The sequence below is a fragment of the Anser anser genome (assembly GCF_964211835.1).
Source record: "Anser anser genome assembly, chromosome: 2".
In the NCBI taxonomy this organism is placed as follows: domain Eukaryota; kingdom Metazoa; phylum Chordata; class Aves; order Anseriformes; family Anatidae; genus Anser; species Anser anser.
The window spans coordinates 54,419,730-54,437,741 of NC_139721.1; the positions used below are offsets into that span (position 1 = coordinate 54,419,730).

An 18,012-nucleotide genomic window follows, 5' to 3' on the forward strand; every position below is an offset into this window, starting at 1 on the left:
ACTTTAGTTCCCAGGGGTCAATGAGGTATCAAATCTAATCCTTGGAGCTTAACAACCCAAACAGGCTATGATCTGCACAATGACCAGGACATCCCATGGCTGAGTGGTGACAGAAGAATGATGGGGAACCCATAATGTTCCTAAGTTGTGCATGCTGTCAGGCTGGACCATGATATTGCCGGTGCCTGTTCCCAGGTGTGGATGTGCTTTCATCTGGGTTTAGGATGTCACATTGTCCCTGTTTTGAAAAAGACATGATAATGCAATTTAAACAGAGTATAATTAACACCTGCTCTTTATAAAAACTGACAGGCTTTTGCATTTCAGACCATCAGAAGCATATTAGTCCTGTAGCTCATTTTAATTCCAAATTTTTTTCATTTAATATCCTAGGGACAAATCTGCCAAGTCCAGCATTACCTGGAAAAATTTGAAAATTCTTGATCTTTTATGGGAGAGGAATTGAATATGTCTGTTCACAAAGGAGTAACTTGGGTGGAAAGGCTGATCTTTCTTGTGTGTTATAGCTGTTTTAAATCTTCTGTGAAAGATGGGTAATTTTTTTGAGAGGTGTTTGGAGGGCTGGAAGATTTCTTTCAAACCTCTGCTTTTGAATGCAGAGGAACTTTTTGAAATTCCAGGGCAATATTGGACTCCCACTTGTAATGAATAGAGAAAAATGGGCAGAGAGAAGGGAACCAAGCAAGCACATAATGAGTAACATTACTGACTGAAGGACACTTGTTGGCAGTGAAGAAATTGATGGAAACTCGAGTGGTTCTTCACTTCTGTGCCATCATCAGCGTTTTTCCCCAAGTAGTTGTTGTTGCCTAGTAAATGTCTTCTGCTCAAACGGGGAAAAAATCCTTTAATTTTCACAATTGTGATAACAGAGGAAAAATATTTTTCTATTTGAGGATTAAATTGTGAAGGCTAGTTTGCATGCAGATGATAGTACTTGTCTGTGTAGGATGACTATGTCGATAAGTTTTTTGTTGTCATTATTTTTTCAGAATTAATCAAAAGTTTTAAATATACAGTCCTTGAAATCTACAGTAGCTGCTGAGGCTCTGAAGTTCCTGTTTTTGGAACTGTGAAGTGTTGCTTAATACTTGGAGTAGAAGAACGACAGCTGAAGGCACACACCCTGAAAATAACCAAAGAAAATGCTACTTTTTATTTATTCGTTTGCTTGCCTTACTTAATATTTTTGTATGCAGTGCAGCATTGTTAAATCCATACAATTTGCAGATGGCTGTAGAGGAGAACTCTTGTATATCATTCTCGGGAGATGTTTTGATCAGTCATATGTCCTTGATATAATTTGGTGCTTTTGTAATGACAGTGCATTGTATCAAATGCATCTTTATGAGCTGGGAAAAAAGTTTTTGCAGCAGAAATTGCGCAGCAGTGTCCAGATAGCATGAGGGAAAAAATCTACCAGAGTTTGGCAGTTTCTCCTAGTCAGCTTTCAGTTCAAATGCTCTAATGTAGAAAAAGCCTAAAAAATTATTTCCTAATAGAAGAAAAGTCACGCTATGAAACCATAGGCAAATCACATTTCCTACAAAAAATAAAAGAAGTGACAAAGATTTCTTCATCTGGGTTGAGAGGGGGAAGAACTTTATTTTAATTGATTTACTCTGTGCATTTCAGCAGGTGACTTGTCTGTTCCCTACTGATCAAATGCTCGTGACCATCCTCCTAGATTTAATTGAAAATTCATGCATTTGTTGCCCGGTATGATGCTGACTGACATATTCTCAGGTCTGCATCACCAAGAAGATGGAGACAGGTGGCAGCAGCATCAGAGTGTGAGTGGCAGGAGTGTTTGCGTTCCTGTGCTCATGAGCCCTCTGAACCACAGAGGCTTTTCTCTTTTTGTAGGCATTTTATCAAAGTTTTGGTGGCTCCCTACATGTAGTCTATCCCAGCAGAACTGGCTAAGATCTGTAGGTATTTTTTATTCAATGTCACTCATGTAAAGAATTTATGCTGCTTCCTTCTTTTAACCATAAATGAGATCCCCCTACTCTTCTTTTCAGAGCATCCTTCATGACTAAAACTGTGCCTTGTGGAAACGAGCTTCATAAATTTCTGATCTGGGATACAGCTGGTCAGGAGCGGGTGAGTATTAACTGTGCAGTACATTTTTGTTATCTTGGTCTCTTATAATGCATTTGCTCACTTTAAAAAAAAAAAACAACACAACCTTTTTTCATCTTAAGAAGACTTTGCAAGTGTAAATCTGCTGAATTTATTTGTAAGGTTCTGTGAAGTAGGTGGTTGGCAGTCACTGTTAAACAGGTTCCCATTTCTCAGCTGGAGAAAATGCAGAAGCAGGCTGACAGTACAACTGACCTAAAAGGAAAGCTGGCTGTGGATTTCAGCTCTGGTTTCATGATGGAGCTGTGCCTCAGCCTGCAGACGTTACCTGTGCCCATACCGTGATCACTAAGGGCAGCTGCATGAATTGTTGGCTACTTTCCTTGCCACAGCTTGGTGTGCCTGAAGGCTGGGCAATTCTTCTGTTGTTTCTTCAGACTTATATGTGGCAGCTTTCATTTACACTGAAAATCACTTGGCTAAGCTGGTGGTGACTCCAAGGCTGTCCTGAGCTGGGATATTGAATGTAGGCACAGGCTGTCTGCTGGTGTTGGTTTTGAAATTAGCACTGGCAACCTGAACCATGTAGGGTTTGTGTCTTGATTTTATTTATTTTTTCTTAATTTTCCCCAAGTGGGTTGAGTGAATTGCTCAAATTAAATAGCTTTTCCTTTGGCTTTTCAAAAAAGCCATAATGGAAATGATGGGCAATCTTTCATATTGATTGTATATATGCCTGTTTGGTCATTTGTTTCTTTTAATAGGCTTAATGGCAGTGGTATTCTAGAACAGGCTGACTGTAGAGTTCTCTTAATCTGTGCCTACATTTATGTTGAGAAATTTAAAAGAAATGGAAAAATTCATGCACATGTTTTAAAGTGTCATTAAAACTTGCTGTGAAATTACACAGTGTTCCTATTCTTAGAAAAATGCAGCTATGCTCATGGTAGGGTGGGGTAAAATTAGGTGCTTATACAGACTTCAGTGTCTGTCCTGCTGCATCCTGCTGTGTTCTCCAAACCTTGCGTGTGAATTGCAGACAATAAAGAATTTTGCTGTCAAGTGCAGGAAATACTCATGCTTTTCTTTACAATGTGCAGCGTGACGTAAAGCGGGCCTTCTGAAATCTGTTGACTCTTAGCAATTTGGTGTGTTATTTATGATGGGAACAGGAATATTTAAAAACATTCATGAAATACGGCATCATCCCTTCCCTTGAACCATGTTTGTTCCATTTCTGAATGGCCTGGAGCTGAAGAAGGTACTGCAAGATTGCGTGTGGAGTTTCAGTTGGTCAGAGATAGCAAAGGTTCAGCTTTCTTTCCCATGGTTTGCTTCTCCTTGCTTATTCTTTCTCCTTCCTCTCTCCACTGCCCCACTCTGGTTTTTTTTTGATTGTTTTTGTTTTGTTTTGTTTTGTTTTTCCCTTTGTAGCTCTTTGGCACACAATCATAGAATCACAGAATATCCAAAGTTGGAAGGGACCCACATGGATCATCATCCAACTCCTGACTACACGCAAGACTAACTAAAAACTAAATCATATGTCTGAGAGTGCTGTCCAAACACCTCTTCAACTCCGGCAGGCTCGGTGCTGTGACCCCTGCCCTGGGGAGCCTGTCCCAGTGCCCGACCACCCTCTGGGTGCAGAACCTTTCCCTAACACCCAGCCTGACCCTCCCCTGTCCCAGCTCCATGCCGTTCCCTCGGGTCCTGTCGCTGTCCCCAGAGAGCAGAGCTCAGCGCCTGCCCCTCCGCTCCCCTCGTGAGGGAGCTGCAGGCCGCCATGAGGCCTCCCCTCAGCCTGCTCTGCTCGGGGCTGAACAATAAAAGGGACCTCAACTGCTCCTCATACATCTTCCCCTCCAGACCCTTCACCATCTTTGTAGCCCTCCTTTGGACAGTCTCTAATAGTTTTATGTCCTTCTGACATTGTGTCACCCAAAACTGCACACAGCACTTGAGGTGAGGCCGCACCAACGCAGAGCAGAGTGGGACAATCGTTCCCATGCCGTGTCTGATGCACCCCAGGACATGGTTGGCCCTTCTGGCTGCCAGGGCACACTGCTGGCTTGTGTTCAACTTTTTGTCAACAAAAACCCCCAGATTGCTTTCTTTGTGGCTGCTCTCCAGGGTCTGTACATGCAGCCATGGTTGCCCCATCACAGGTGCAGAATGCGGCACTTGCTCTTGTTGAACTTCATATTGTTGGTGATTGCCCAGCTTCTATTTTGTCGAGGTCTCTCTGCAAGGCCTCTCTGCCCCTGAGGGAGTCAACAGCTCCTCCTAACTTAGTGTCATTTGCAAACTTACTTAGCATGCACTTGAGTCCTGCGTCCAGATAATTTATAAAAACATCACAGAGAACTGGCCCTGAAATGGAGCCCTGTGGAACCCCATTAGTGACTGGCCACCAGCCTAATGTCACCCCATTTGCTATAACTCTTTGAGCCCAGTCCATCAGCTAATTGCTCACCCATCATGTTATGTACTTTACATAGAACTCTGTTCTTGAGATGTAGGTAGAAGTATGAATCTATTTTACCACATAATCTTAAGACTCTCAAAGCATGTTAGGAGTATTAGCTTTTTAAAGTAGGTGAATATTAATATTTTGTATTAATGAAGCTGAATGATACCTCACTTGAGGCAGGAAATCTGTGACTGAGTTTTGACTCTTGGATACAAAATCTGTCCTTCCCATTTAGTCCTTTATGTCCCCGTCCCCAACCTTTTTTAAAGCTCATCATTTTTCCAAACATCTGTTTTCCTTTCCTTTTTCGAACAGTGATGAGCAGTGGCAACCACAAATATAGTTAAATTGCTCAGAATCTGTTACAGATAAGTTATGTTAATGGTTTTCATGTGTAATAATGAATTATAACATCTTTAGGCCAGGGACCTGAAGAGGGCCTAGGGATCTTTTTCTTCTGTATTTCCACAATGCATTCCCAGTCCTTTGGACTCTTGAAATACAGGGTGATAAATGATGTTGATGATTGTTGAACACTATCTACCAAGTCAGCTGAGTTTCCCAAGATGAGGTCTAGGTGGTTCTCTGTCCTGGAATATCCCCGTTTTACGGGTAAACACATCGTTCTTCTCAGTAGCTTATTGATATTAATTTCTATTTGGGACTCTTGTTGTTTTATCTTCATCATGTTGCTCCTTCTGATCTGCTCTTCAAGAAAGCGTGATTTCTTTCTAGTTATCCTCTGAACAACAGTGATGACCCAAAGCTTCCAACCTACCCCCAAACTTTGGGCCTATTGCTGTTTTCGTAGTGTGTTAACAAATGTATTCTAAATGATGTTTCTGCTTTGAGAAATACAACTTAGAATACATTTGTAAGCAGACTAACAAATGTTGTTGTCCTTTCCTTGTTCTCTTTCGTTTTGTTGAGTCTTTATGTTCCAGTGATAAAGTCTGGGAGTTTTGTCAATGCTTCTGTTGTCAATAATGCTGATAACTCTTTTTAGGGCTTCCTGCTCTTTCAACATTGGGTTAATTTAGCTTTGTTCTTCTAAATGCCAGGCCGCGCAGGGGACACGCATGTGCTTATTCTGGAGCTGGGGGACCCTGTACTTCCCCCGCTGTGCCAGCTGCATGCTGTATGCCTCCTGGTCCCCCTCAAAAAGCTCAGAGAACCTGGAAATTCATGGGACTCTTTCTGAAAAGAGTCACACACAGGGTGCTGAGGAAGCAAAGGCGAAAGAAAAGCAAGCTGGAAGCACTCAGCACCCCCTTGAGGCATTAAATCAACTTTCAGATACCCACTTGTAGCTTGTCAAGCCTTTGGAAATGTTGGTTGTTATTGGTTTTGAAAGCTTGTAGTAACACCTGGGTTTACTGAAGAAATTGAATATACAGACCAGCCAGCCAGAGCTTGGTTGTGGAGAGCAGATAACTTCTGATTGGCGTGGATATTAGATACAATATTTTCATTTCTTTTGTGTCAGGAGACTTGGAATTGTAGGCAGAGCCAAGAAGTAACTAAAATTGCCATTTTATGGGAGATAATAAACAGCTGTCACTTCTGCACAATGACAACAATGCAGCAGAAAATGGAGATGAAAAGCATTTCTATCGCAGTGTTGGTGGCAGAGAATGCTCTGCATGCTTCCTGGAGGAGAGCTGGGGAGGGGGACGTGGCTTTCCGGCAGCGTTCACTGTGGAGAACACACGTTGTAGTTGATGACAAAAAGAGAAAGCTTGTTAATCCTTTTATCTTGTTTCCTCTTTTGCCTTTCTTGGGTAGGCAAAGCATTAAACTGGCAGTATGCTTAACAAAATCCCTCTGCTTTTCTGTGTCTAGATACTGGTCTCTGCAGACCCAGTTGTGTGATGTTGGTTTGTTTTCAGATGAGCTCACTTTATTCTGTTTTTCAGACTGTCACCTTCCCTCCACCCAGCCTGTTTTTCAAATATCCCTTTCTTCCCATCTTACATTTTTTCCCCATCAGCTTTAAATTGTTGCTGTGGACTTCAGGACTTAAATTCATGGCAATTTTGTTATTGTTAGCAAAGACTCCCTTCCCTAAGAACAATCTCTTCACAAGTTAGCTAATGATGTTTTTATTAGCATATATTTTGGTTCATGATGCCCTAAGTAGCTTCTAATTACAATGCTTTGTCTGAATACCTTGGGTGGCTGCCAGCTTTCCATTTTGCCAGCTGAGGAATATTGTAGCAAATACTTAGGGAGCCTGAGGGCCATGTTTCTAGGGCAGAAAAATTTATCTCTGTCCTTTTTAAGTTTACTCTTTTTTTTTTCTTCTTTTTTTTTTCTTTAACTGTTCATTGATGTGGTACTTAGGGATACGGTTTAGTGGGTAATATTGTTGGTTGTGGGATGGTTGGGCCAGATGACCTTGGAGGTCTTTTCCAGCCTTAATGATTCTATGATTTTTCAGGAAAAGATTGGCAAAGATATAAGTAGCGTTTCATAGTCCCCTCTTTTCTGGGTGACAGTAGTTGTTCTGGTGATTCTAACGCAGTGTCACAAGGTGTGTAAATGCTCCTTGATAGGAGGGCTTTTTTCCTCATTTCTGCTAAGCTGGAAATTAGATGTTGGACCTAAGCAGAAGTAATGGATTTCTGCTCTTTAACAGGTAGAAGAGGCAGGGTACCTTGCTGTTGGTACCACAAAACCATGAGAAACTTTTTCACATGTAATATCTGGCTACATCCTATGATTTCTTTCCAAAAACAAAACGTAACTCAGCACGGTGCTGGAGCTATCCAGTCTGTGTGGACTCAGTCTCAAATGAGAACAGGTCAATGGTTACTAGCACATCGTGCCTTGCCAACATAATTACTAAGCTTGTATAAGTTCCCACTGAAATCACACTGTCCTGAGAGGAGGTAACAGCATGTATCAATGGCTTGAGTTGCTTTTGCAGTGAAGATGTCTGAATTTTGCTCTACAGTTGTATATGGGTGATTGTGATGGTAGCCTACTGCTGGCTCATTGTGAAGTTGTTTCCTATACATGATGTAAGGACATCCCCACGGATGCTACTGCCAGTGTGCTGTGAAGGTCAACGGGTGATTTGGTAGTGTGTGTTCGTGAGAGCACAAGTGGCATTGGAACTAGGGAGTGAATATGTTTATTTTACTGTTTTTAGGGTGAGCATAAAGCAAGGTAAGTCATTGTAAGCCAACATGTTTTTTAAGCTTCAACAAACTTGCAGCATGTGTAGTTTGAGCCATGGCTTAGGCGTGGTGTTTTTTACATGTGTGTTTAGTGACTGTAAACTGCAGAAAGGCTCAGCACAGGTCATTTTTGTGATGCTGCAAAGGTTTGCTTTCTGCTTATTTAAGATATTTTGAAATAGATTATCTTAAAATGTTGGCATTTTTACCTCCGTGCTTTAGGAATTCTTACATTTTTGAGAAAAATGCTCATTCTCTTATATAAATCTTCATCAATTGAACTAGCAAAAATACATGTAAGATCAGAGACAAATAGATCTTTCCTGTCTTATTAAGCTTGCAAATCCCGAGATTTCCTATATACCCTTATAGGAGTGATATCTGACTGATCTTTTCTTTTTCTTTCCTTTTTTTTCCTTTTTTTTTCCCCTCCTGACCTTCATGAAACACTGATATAAGAAAACATATACATTTTAAAGCTTCCTTAGAACTAGAATCACAGTCTTGAATCATGGCAGCAAAAACTGTTCAAGGTTATAAAATGCTAAATCGTATCTGATAGTGGCATTCATGCATAACATTTTTCCATTCACTCTTTGCCAGCTGAGAATGTCAGGAATTTTGCTGCTTCTTGTGTGAGAAGCTTATGTTTCAGGATAATCTGTTTGACACTTCTGGTTTATTGCCTTTGCTTCTCTCCACACCCTGTATTTTTATTTTTTTTTGGCAGCCAGGCCTTGAAGATGATAAAAAGAGGCATTAAATGCCTAGACTTGGGCAAGTAGAGGCTCCCAGGCTGTAGTATATGTGCTGTTAATGGTGCACAGACCGCTGCAATGAGCTCGTGCTATGCACCTTGAGAGTAGCCGAGGGGTTTGGTCTTGGCCGCTCAGAGGCTACGTATGTAGTCAGAGAGCAGCTTCTCAGAAATGAGAATGAAATCTAGCTGAATGACTGCAGCAGTCAGGAAGCAAGTCTTGTGCTGATGTGCACCTGCAGGTACTTGACAAGGCACCATGTGGAAAACACTATCTGAATTCAGCTCTTGATGTGCGGAGGTGTACAATACTCTCTGAGCACTGGTCTGCTTCTGTTTGTGCTGTGCATCCTTACCCTTCCCGGCTATACGTGTAGGCAAAATTGTAATCCTTCAGCAGCAAGAACAAGTGATGCTCTTTACAGTCCAGTATGGTAAAAACAATCCAATAGGGGGGTTGTGGGTGTTTTCTATTTTTTTCTTTTTTTTTCTTTTTGGCTGTGGAGTTTGGAGGAGACAGCCTGGTGTGGCAGGGAGCCAGTGCTGGGGTGTAGCACTGCAGGATGGTGCAAAGAGCTGCAGACATGAATTAGTGTTCCCTGGTGTGCCTGGCAGACTGAATGAACCCAAGCTGTCTTCAGCAGGATTTGTTAGCCTCTTTATAAATAGGCAGGAGTGGCAGTTCTTATTTTTATATTAATTTGGCCTCTCTTTTGCTTTCTAAACTAACATTACACAAGACGTGGTTGAGAGACTTTCACTGCCACAACTTGGGTGTGATTTATGTTGTGCTCCTTTGAATTTGTTTTTCTCTTCTAATTATTCTGATATGGCTACTTTATGGGATTTTCTTCTTCCCCATTCTGTGCAGTTAGTACAGAGGACATGTAAAAGGTGTTACCTAAGACCAAGGATACCCTTCCATGATGGGATACATGGGAAATGGAAAGCAAAGGAACTTTCACAAAAAAGTTGCAGAGCTTCTAAACAAACGGTGAATTCCTTAATAGCTGGTTGCTTCCATTTTGCTGCCCTTTGCAAGGGTGAAACTTCTGTTGACTTCAGTGAGATGGCCAGATCTGGGGTTGCAAAATCCCCAAATGCTCCTGGAATCAACTAGAGCAGCTCTGGTTATGCTGAACTTGCATTTGCACCACTTAAGAGTGGATTTGTCCTCAGTGGCACGGGGCTGTACAGCTGCGAAGGTTGTGCTGTCTTTAGTCAGATTCTGAGAGAAAAACGGGAAAGGAAATTTCATAAGTCACGTGTGGCCTCACAGCTTCTTCCTTTGAGGCAGCGATGGTAAGCCACAAGTGCAAAGGGAACAAGTTGGTAGAGGAGTGTGCTCTGAAGACAGTTTTCAAATATTCGTGTGACTCTTAAGTAAAAGAGTCATCGGGACTGCGTGAAGCTACGCAAGTCATTAGTTTTGTTTTTAGTATGGTAAAATATGTTCCTTGTTTATATTTTGAACGGCCCTTTCGGCCTGGATGGAGCTGTTGAAATGAAAGGTATGCCCCAGAAACTTAACTCTTGGGTTGGATGGGGTGGTGACCTCAGCCTTACAAGTTGCTATCGAACCCTACAAAAGCAGAACAGGCTCATGAGTGGTGGGCACGGGTCGGTATTCCCTGCCTGCCACCTTGGCACTCTGCAGAAAACGGCATGGTTTTTGTGGTTGCTGCATGAGAGGTACAGGACTTCTGAATTCCCATATGGGGGGAGCTGCTTACTCATTACACAGGCAGGAGGTATTCTCAGTGCCCAGAAGGGACACCAGGTGGCAGGCTGTTAGACCCTGCCTTCTTGCACTAGACTTACCTTCCAACCAAAAGAGCCTGGTTTAGCAGGCTGGCAAAGCAGAAGCTAAAAGACTTCTCTGTATCGCTCTTTCAGCTAAAGGCAGGTGTTGATGCTTGAACTTTAGTCATTCAAGCTGGGAATTCAGAATTTTAGTAATTGCCAAAATAATATCATCCTTGTAGGAGCAGTGTGGAAAAACGTGATTAAGCTGGACCTTAGTCAGCTTTTGAAAGGGGTTAAGCGATGTGGTTATTTCTGACAGTGGGAGCTGGTAGATCCTGGCTTGTATCAGAAACAGTGCAGCCAGCAGGAGCAGGGAGGTGATCGTCCCCCTGTACTCTGCTCTGGTGAGGCCGCACCTCGAGTGCTGTGTTCAGCTTTGGGCCCCTCACTACAAGAAGGACATCGAGGGCCTGGAACATGTCCAGAGCAGGGCTACAAAGCTGGTGAAGGGCCTGGAGCACAAGTCCTGTGAGGAGCGGCTGAGGGCACTGGGGTTGTTCAGTCTGGAGGAGAGGCGGATCAGGGGAGACCTTATTGCTCTCTGCAACTACCTGAAAGGAGGGTGTGGGGAGCTGGGGGGGTCGGCCTCTTTTTGCACTAGAGGGAATGGCCTCAAGTTGTGCCAGGGGACGTTCAGGTTGGAAATGAGGAGACATTTCTTCTCAGAAGGAGCAGTCAGGCATTGGAACAGGTTGCCCAGGGAGGTGGTGGATCACTGTCCCTGGGGGTAGTTCAAGGAAAGGTTGGATGCAGTGCTTGGGGACCTGGTTTAGTGGGTGACATTGTTGGTAGGGGGACAGTTGGACCACATGATCCTGAAGGTCTTTTCCAACCTTATTGATTCTGTGGCTGTTTGGATGCTCTTCCTTGTAGGTTACGGAGGGCCTGACTCCTCAGCAAGTTTGGGGTGGCAGCAAAGGGAGATTGGGGTGTCCACGGGGCAGAGCCGTGTCTGCCTACCCACACTTCAGATAGCCTTTCTTGAGAAGCAGAGCTGTCCTCATGCCGAATCTCAAACTGCTCCTGTTTCTCCTAATCTTCTTGGGAATTTCTGGATACAGAAATACTGAGCTATAAAATCAAGGTTATAGACACTGTACTTGTCTAATACAGAAGGTAATCCCGTGAGATTTAATTTGGTGAGCTGCTTTTCTCTGTGACACTTGTTTTGGGCTTCTGTCCCACATTTGGTCCTTGGCAGCTGAAAAATATGCACATTAGCATTATATATCCCTTTAATTTTACATTACTCTTTTTTTCCAGGTAATTAGGCCAGAAAAATATTCAAGACAGCTTTGCTTTTGGGCAGTGGAATTGAAAAAAAGGGAAAGAAAAGGGGGGGAAGGCATTCAATAAATGTAGTTATTTGCATATTTTTACTGGTTTGTTTGTAACCTGTGAAAATCCACACTGATAAAACACATTTGTTAAGAGAGTCTATTATTAGTTTATTAAAGTTATTTTGAGATACAATTTTTTGATGCCCGTTGATTTATTTGATGCTGCAAAGATTATTTTTCTGTTTTCTCATGGACAACAGTGATTTCTTATGACTGGGACTTAGTATATCATGATGTTTGTTATTGGACTATATGAAAGAGATGACAAAGGGGATTGAATTTTGGTTTTATTTGATAAGTATTCCGTACTGTGGTAATTGATGGTAGTTTTTACTAGTGTACTTTCTGTTGTTAAAAAATTTCATGGTATTTTTTTCCTTACAGACCTTAGGAAATTGCATTAAGATGCACTGTAATCCCATTTTGGTCATTAAAAGTACGTGCTGGATGAAATCTATCACGATGTTAAAAAAAAAAAAAAAAGTTGAAGCCACATGCTCAAATATGAATGGAGTGTTTTCTTAAAATGCCTTATAGCTAAGATATTACAGTAAAATAATGGAAGGGGAAATAACTGTCCCGCCAGCTGAGCAAGTAAATAGATTTTCAGCACTACAGGGCAGAAAGGTCACACTTACGTGTTATCAACATCTATTCTGAACCTCAGTGCCCTTCAAAGGCAGTTGCCTTTCTGAATCTCCCTTGCTGTGGTCTTGCCCTCCCTCTTTGCAAGCTTGCAAGGAACTGGAATATTTGAAAAGATAAGAAAAAACTTTGTCTTAAACAGCAGAGGAACCGCATTCCTCCTGCATGCTGCGCCTCTGTGTGCCACTTTGTGTTTCCTGACTCAAGGAAAGGGTCAGCTGGCTTAGTCTGGTGTTGCCGTTAATGGAATGCGACATGCTGTTGAGGCGATTAATTAATCTCCAAAATGTTTTGAAAGAGGGTTTCTTTGTATTTGCATTTTACCTCCACTGATTTACAATGACTATGGTTTTCATTATAGAGGGGAAAAAAGAGGAAAAAAATAAAACTGATTGCAGAACTAGGCTGTACCTGCAGAGAGATGTGCACAAAATAATTTTGGAAGCATATACTTACCTGAGTGTGGTCTGAACCACTATCAGTCTGGCATCTAGTGGTCCTGCCCTTCCTCATTTTTCTCCACCACGCTTTTCCACTCCTTCCTTTTGGCTGAGCCCGGGGTTTACCAGATGCACAACAAGCTGGTTTGGGAACCCAGCTGAAAATTAATCCTACCAAACAAATTGGTAGGTTGCATCCTGGTTTCATTAAAACCCACTTGTCCAGGATCCAGTGGAAGATGCCTGCTTTTCAGCATGGTTTTTAATTTCTGGCATTAACACTGGCAATATTGTTCAGGGAAACAGTTATTACAGAAAGTGTTCTCATCATCTGGTCAAAAGAAAAAGGGCTGACATTCCCAAGAAGTGGTACAGCTTCCTGGTGTGCTTTCTGGGCCGGTGCTGGAGGAATCCAAAGCATGTGAGCTTAACTGCATGGCTCCTGTGAAGTGTGATTACTGTTATCTGAGAGCTTTTTGTAAATTCATGAATACCTTGTCATCTAGATTAAAACCAAATCAGTATGTGTAGGGGATATGTAATTTTTTTCCAGAAGTTTACAGACTGGGAGGGGTGCATATACGCAGCGAAAGGTCAGACTGCCCTCCTCACTTAAGCTCCCTGATTTTCAGGATACTTTAACACAACACACTGGAGATTTCTGTAGTGATCTGGAGGGCTAAAAATGCTGGAAAGCATTTACTGCATTAAACATGCAGTAAGGCCACAGTCTATAAGCCCAGCAGACACGCATCTACCCGACTCCCTGAGGATCTTGGCTGATCCCTTTTCTTCAGACCTGGCTTCTTGACTGATTCCTCTCTCCTTTTCTCATCCCCCTTCCTGCTGTTTTCTCCTATTAATGAGCTGTTCCACCTGCATCCCTCCCCAAAGCACTTCAGCCCTTGGCCATCTGTCACGCTTACTGCCTGTGCATCCTCCCCGTTGGTACGGGAAAGCACCGACCTTGAACTGGATGAACAGCTTACACACTGGCACATGGCCTCGTATTCTTACGAATAACTCGCTTTTTGTGTTGCATAGGAAATGGCATGAAATGTTCCTGGGCTGCCTAGGTGTAAATGCTCTGCCTGGACGTACAGTTTCCAGGCAAAGATGTGTTCCATGAGTCTGCAGAGGCTTGCGGTGTGACACATGGGTCTGTACAAAGGTTTCACCAGGCATTGAAATTCATACCCTGCCCTAATAGCACAGTTGGTTCAGGACCCGTCTTCAGTTATTAGCTGCTGTTTTGTACAAAGCTTTTACAGGTGCCTTTCTTTACGCATGAAAATCTGCAAAATGGCTCCATGAGTACAGTGAGGCTAAGTGTATTTTCCAGGACAGATTATTTTTGGTTTGCTTAAGAATAGCTTTGGGTGAATCAGCAAAAAGGCTTCTTGACTTCCTCTCTCTGTGTAATTATAAGATGCAATTCTAAATCAGGTGCTTAGTCATGGTAAATTGTGAAAACTGCTGTTCATTGGCAAGCCGTTGTTATATTGAACATATTTGTAGTTTTTGTTTTTTCTTAAAAGGATGTGTGACATGAAACAAGCTGAAGAGTAACTTAAATGGCAAGAACCCATGTTTTTCAAACTGTTACAGTATAGGATAAGTAAACATGACAGGTGTTCATAGTTTTATGACAAGTTAATTTTGAGTGATTTGCAGTGTTATTACAAACCTCAACCCCAAGCTGAATTCAGTCTGTTAAAACTACAGAGAAAAACGTTGTTTGCCAGTGTAAGAGGTATATGTTGTCAGGTGAGGCTTCCAAATGTTGGGGAATTTCATGTCAAAACTCCTCGTAGTCCTTGCACTGTAATGCAAAAGCTGCATAGAGCCCATAGTGCTGATCACGTAAGTCCAGCAGGATGAAGAGCAGCAGGAGAAGCGGGGGGAGGACCCATTTTCGTTGTTTCATGGGGATTTAAGGAAATTTGGAGACCTGCAACCACTGTCAAGGCCTGGTCTCTATGGGATAAATGATGTTTTATTCATGATGTTTTCTTTATTTATTTATTGGGCATTGTGTTTTAACAGTTTCATTCCTTGGCTCCGATGTACTACAGAGGTTCGGCAGCAGCCGTGATAGTTTACGATATCACCAAGCAGGTAAGGCTTTCTGCGCACTTGTTGCCTATAGTAAGTACTCTGCTTGGGCCCAGGGTTGATGTAAAACCTGCAGCTTCAGAAGTAGCTATGTGACAATGTCAGTGGGGTTTATAGGCTTCTGTAGTTTGTGTAGATTCAGTTGGAGGTGTCCAACTGTCTTAAAACGCTGAACATAAAGTTCTTCTGTAATGTTTAAACTTTGTCCAGGCAAAAGGTTGGAGGCTGCATTCTGGGGAATTTCCTTTGGATTTCCCTTGGCTGGGCAGACATGATGAGATCCTGCAACACCTCCCCCTTCTGTTACCACCTGTAGTCACAGAATCACAGAGGGTTTGTAGGACGTCTGAAGGTCATCTGGTCCAATCCCTCCTGCTCAGCAGGGTCACGCAAAGCAGGTAGAATTGAATTTTACTGCAAAAAAAAAAACAACAACAGCTAGCTGCTTTGTCAACTGGACAGAAATTCTTTTGTTTACATATTACTGATTTTAAAACTAAGTGTTTTTAAGTAAGCATATAATCTCGTGTTTGCATTGAGGAACTGAAGTCTTCCAGAGCTGCTTAACTTTGAAACCAGTAATGAAATAAGTCTCTGACCTTTGGCTCAACATTATTCATTTGGAATGAAAATTGTATTTTCTGATGCTAAACTGCTCTTCCTCATTTCTCAGCCAGAGGAGGTTGGAGGCTCTAGCTGAATTCCTTTCCCCTGTTTTTGAAAGAAACCCCCTACTGATAAAGCCAAGTTAGAGGAGACGTTAATGGATGGATGGACATAACAGTTCACTTGCATTTTATTCCCATCTTGCAGATTGAATTATTTATTGCTCGGTTGACAAGGCTGAGTTGGTTCTCCAGTGCATTAGTGTAACGAACGATCTGTGGCAGCGGACGGTGGCCACTATAGCACAGTGGTACTATTCTCCTTTTGCTAATTTGCCAAGAAAAGATGAGAATGAGTGAATTATACTGGACTGATGATTATTTGTAATTGAAATGTCTGATAGTTGATCTTGCAATGCATTATAAGAATAGAACCTGGTTTTGCCATCCTTTTTCCTAACTTACATGGAACAACTCACAAAATAGAGGGGAAAGTAGGAGAGGAAGGTGAATGTGTATTTCGCTTTTTGATGCCTAATGCTCACAGAGTTGAGCATAAGAGTAGAATGGGTGCTTTTTCCCAAATGTCTGACAGTGCTCCCCCTTCAGAGATATTAATGAATTAAAATGAATATTTCTAGGAACAAAAGTGATTTTAAAGCTATTTGTTCAGTGGTGTGCAGAAGTAGAAAATTTACTATTAAAAGGTAGGTAGCATCAAAAAGTATGTGAATTTTCTGCTTGGAGGGAAAAAGCCAGATGAATTGTCACTTGCCTCTTTCATTTACTAATGAGCAAATTGAGGTTTACCAGGTCACAAATTTGGAAATGCAGGGGTATGGCTGTGTGCTCAAGAAGGAGAGAAAGGGGTCACTGAAAACTCCTCTGGACATTGCTGAAAATATGAGAGTGGCTGAGATAATCCGCTAGACAAATGTTGAAATGAGACAAATGAAGCTCACATGAAAAATGAAGGAAATCAGCTGCTAAATAAAAGAAGAGCTGTGGCAATTTCTTCATCAGTGAATATTTAAGAGAAACGTTCAGTGCTGCTTGAAAATAAAGAAATTTAAAAATAGTGAACAAGTTCAAAATTTGGGGCAGTCTTATGATGTAGTTTGGAAAGCAGATTGCATAGATCCATCAATCTTCTTTTGGACGTGAGGTCTATGAAATTATTACATTAATACTGTCAAAGCTGTGTTCCTCTGACTTGAAAAATACAAAAAAGCAAATACACACATCAATGACAACTAGGCTTTTAGCTTATTTATCATTTCTCTGATTTAGGATTCATTTCATACTTTGAAGAAATGGGTGAAAGAACTAAAAGAACATGGTCCTGAAAACATTGTAATGGCCATCGCTGGAAACAAATGTGATCTTTCTGACATCAGGTAATGCATCCATTTTTCCTGTTTTCCTTTGATTGCAATGACTTTGATTGCGGTTTCTTCCTTCAAGTAACCAATTTGCTTTACTTCTGTCTTCCAATCACGTAAAAAGTGCAGAATGTGTTATGGTATGAGCAAAGCCAGCAATGTAAAGCTAGAAGGATGGGCCTGAGGTAGAGTAACTTTATTCAAAGAGTAGCTTTGAGAACTTGTGCTTTATGCTTTGCAACAACTGAAACTGTCTCATATGGGATGCAGAAAGTTTTTTGTTTGTTTTGTTTTATGTTTGTATTTTTCTTTGAGTGTGACCTTGGGTAAGACTTGTCACCTATATGGAGCAAGAACCTCCTGGGAATGTGAGGGGAAGGCTGAATCTGCTGAGATTTTGTTGTTTGGGATGAGAGTGAGGCTAGATTCACTCTTCTGCTTGTTAGCTGTATTTTGGGTTTGCATTTATCCTTTCTGGGAATGGAAGCATATTCTGTTGCACAACAGTGAAACCTTTGTGTCAGTCTGTGACTGTTATTTCTTGCTTCAGCTATGAGTACAGACTCCATGGCTGTATGTGATGCTCTCTTTTAAGGACCTCAAAGACTGTCATGGTTGTTCAGATATATCCCCCTGTTGTTTTATAGTCATTATTTTGGCCCAGGTTCACCAGACCTCTGAAGCACATGTGTAACTTGACGTAGATGATGCAGTGTTTACTGAATCAAGGAATATATAAGGGTTGAGTTTGTGTAATTTTTTTTTTCTCATTCCTCAGTCAGTCCCGAACCAACACAAAACTGAGTCACAGCTTTCTGTAAAACGTGAACAAGCCCTGGCACTGGAGACTCCTGGTTTTCTAAGAATGGGGGACACGATATGTTGGTATCTCCTACATGATGAAATGATATGTTTGTCAGCATGGTGAAGCTGAGTCCTGTACTATGAAACAAAAGGTTTCCAAATGTGAAGTAGAAACAAGAGGAAAGGATGTGCATAAAAAATAAAAGCAAAAATCAGCTGGCAGGAATCTGAGCTTTCAGTTGCCCTGAGAGTCACTTTAAATTTATTGCTTAAATGTTCTGAGCAATACATTTGCCCGATTAAATCAAAGATAATAAATTTGGAGATTGTCAAAAATGGCACTAATTGCAACTGAAT

General features: G+C 41.7%; 1 protein-coding gene across 2 annotated transcripts in view; it reads left to right on the plus strand.

Moving 5' to 3' along the window:
- RAB31 (RAB31, member RAS oncogene family) overlaps window positions 1–18,012 on the plus strand; it is a 63,999-nt gene that overhangs the window by 26,494 nt on the left and 19,493 nt on the right. For both annotated transcript variants that reach the window (XM_083824020.1, XM_083824021.1), the window contains exons 3-5: window positions 2,046–2,127; window positions 14,796–14,867; window positions 16,760–16,866. In XM_083824020.1, coding sequence (XP_083680146.1) covers window positions 2,046–2,127; window positions 14,796–14,867; window positions 16,760–16,866 — 261 coding nt within the window. The remainder of the gene's footprint in view (window positions 1–2,045; window positions 2,128–14,795; window positions 14,868–16,759; window positions 16,867–18,012) is intronic.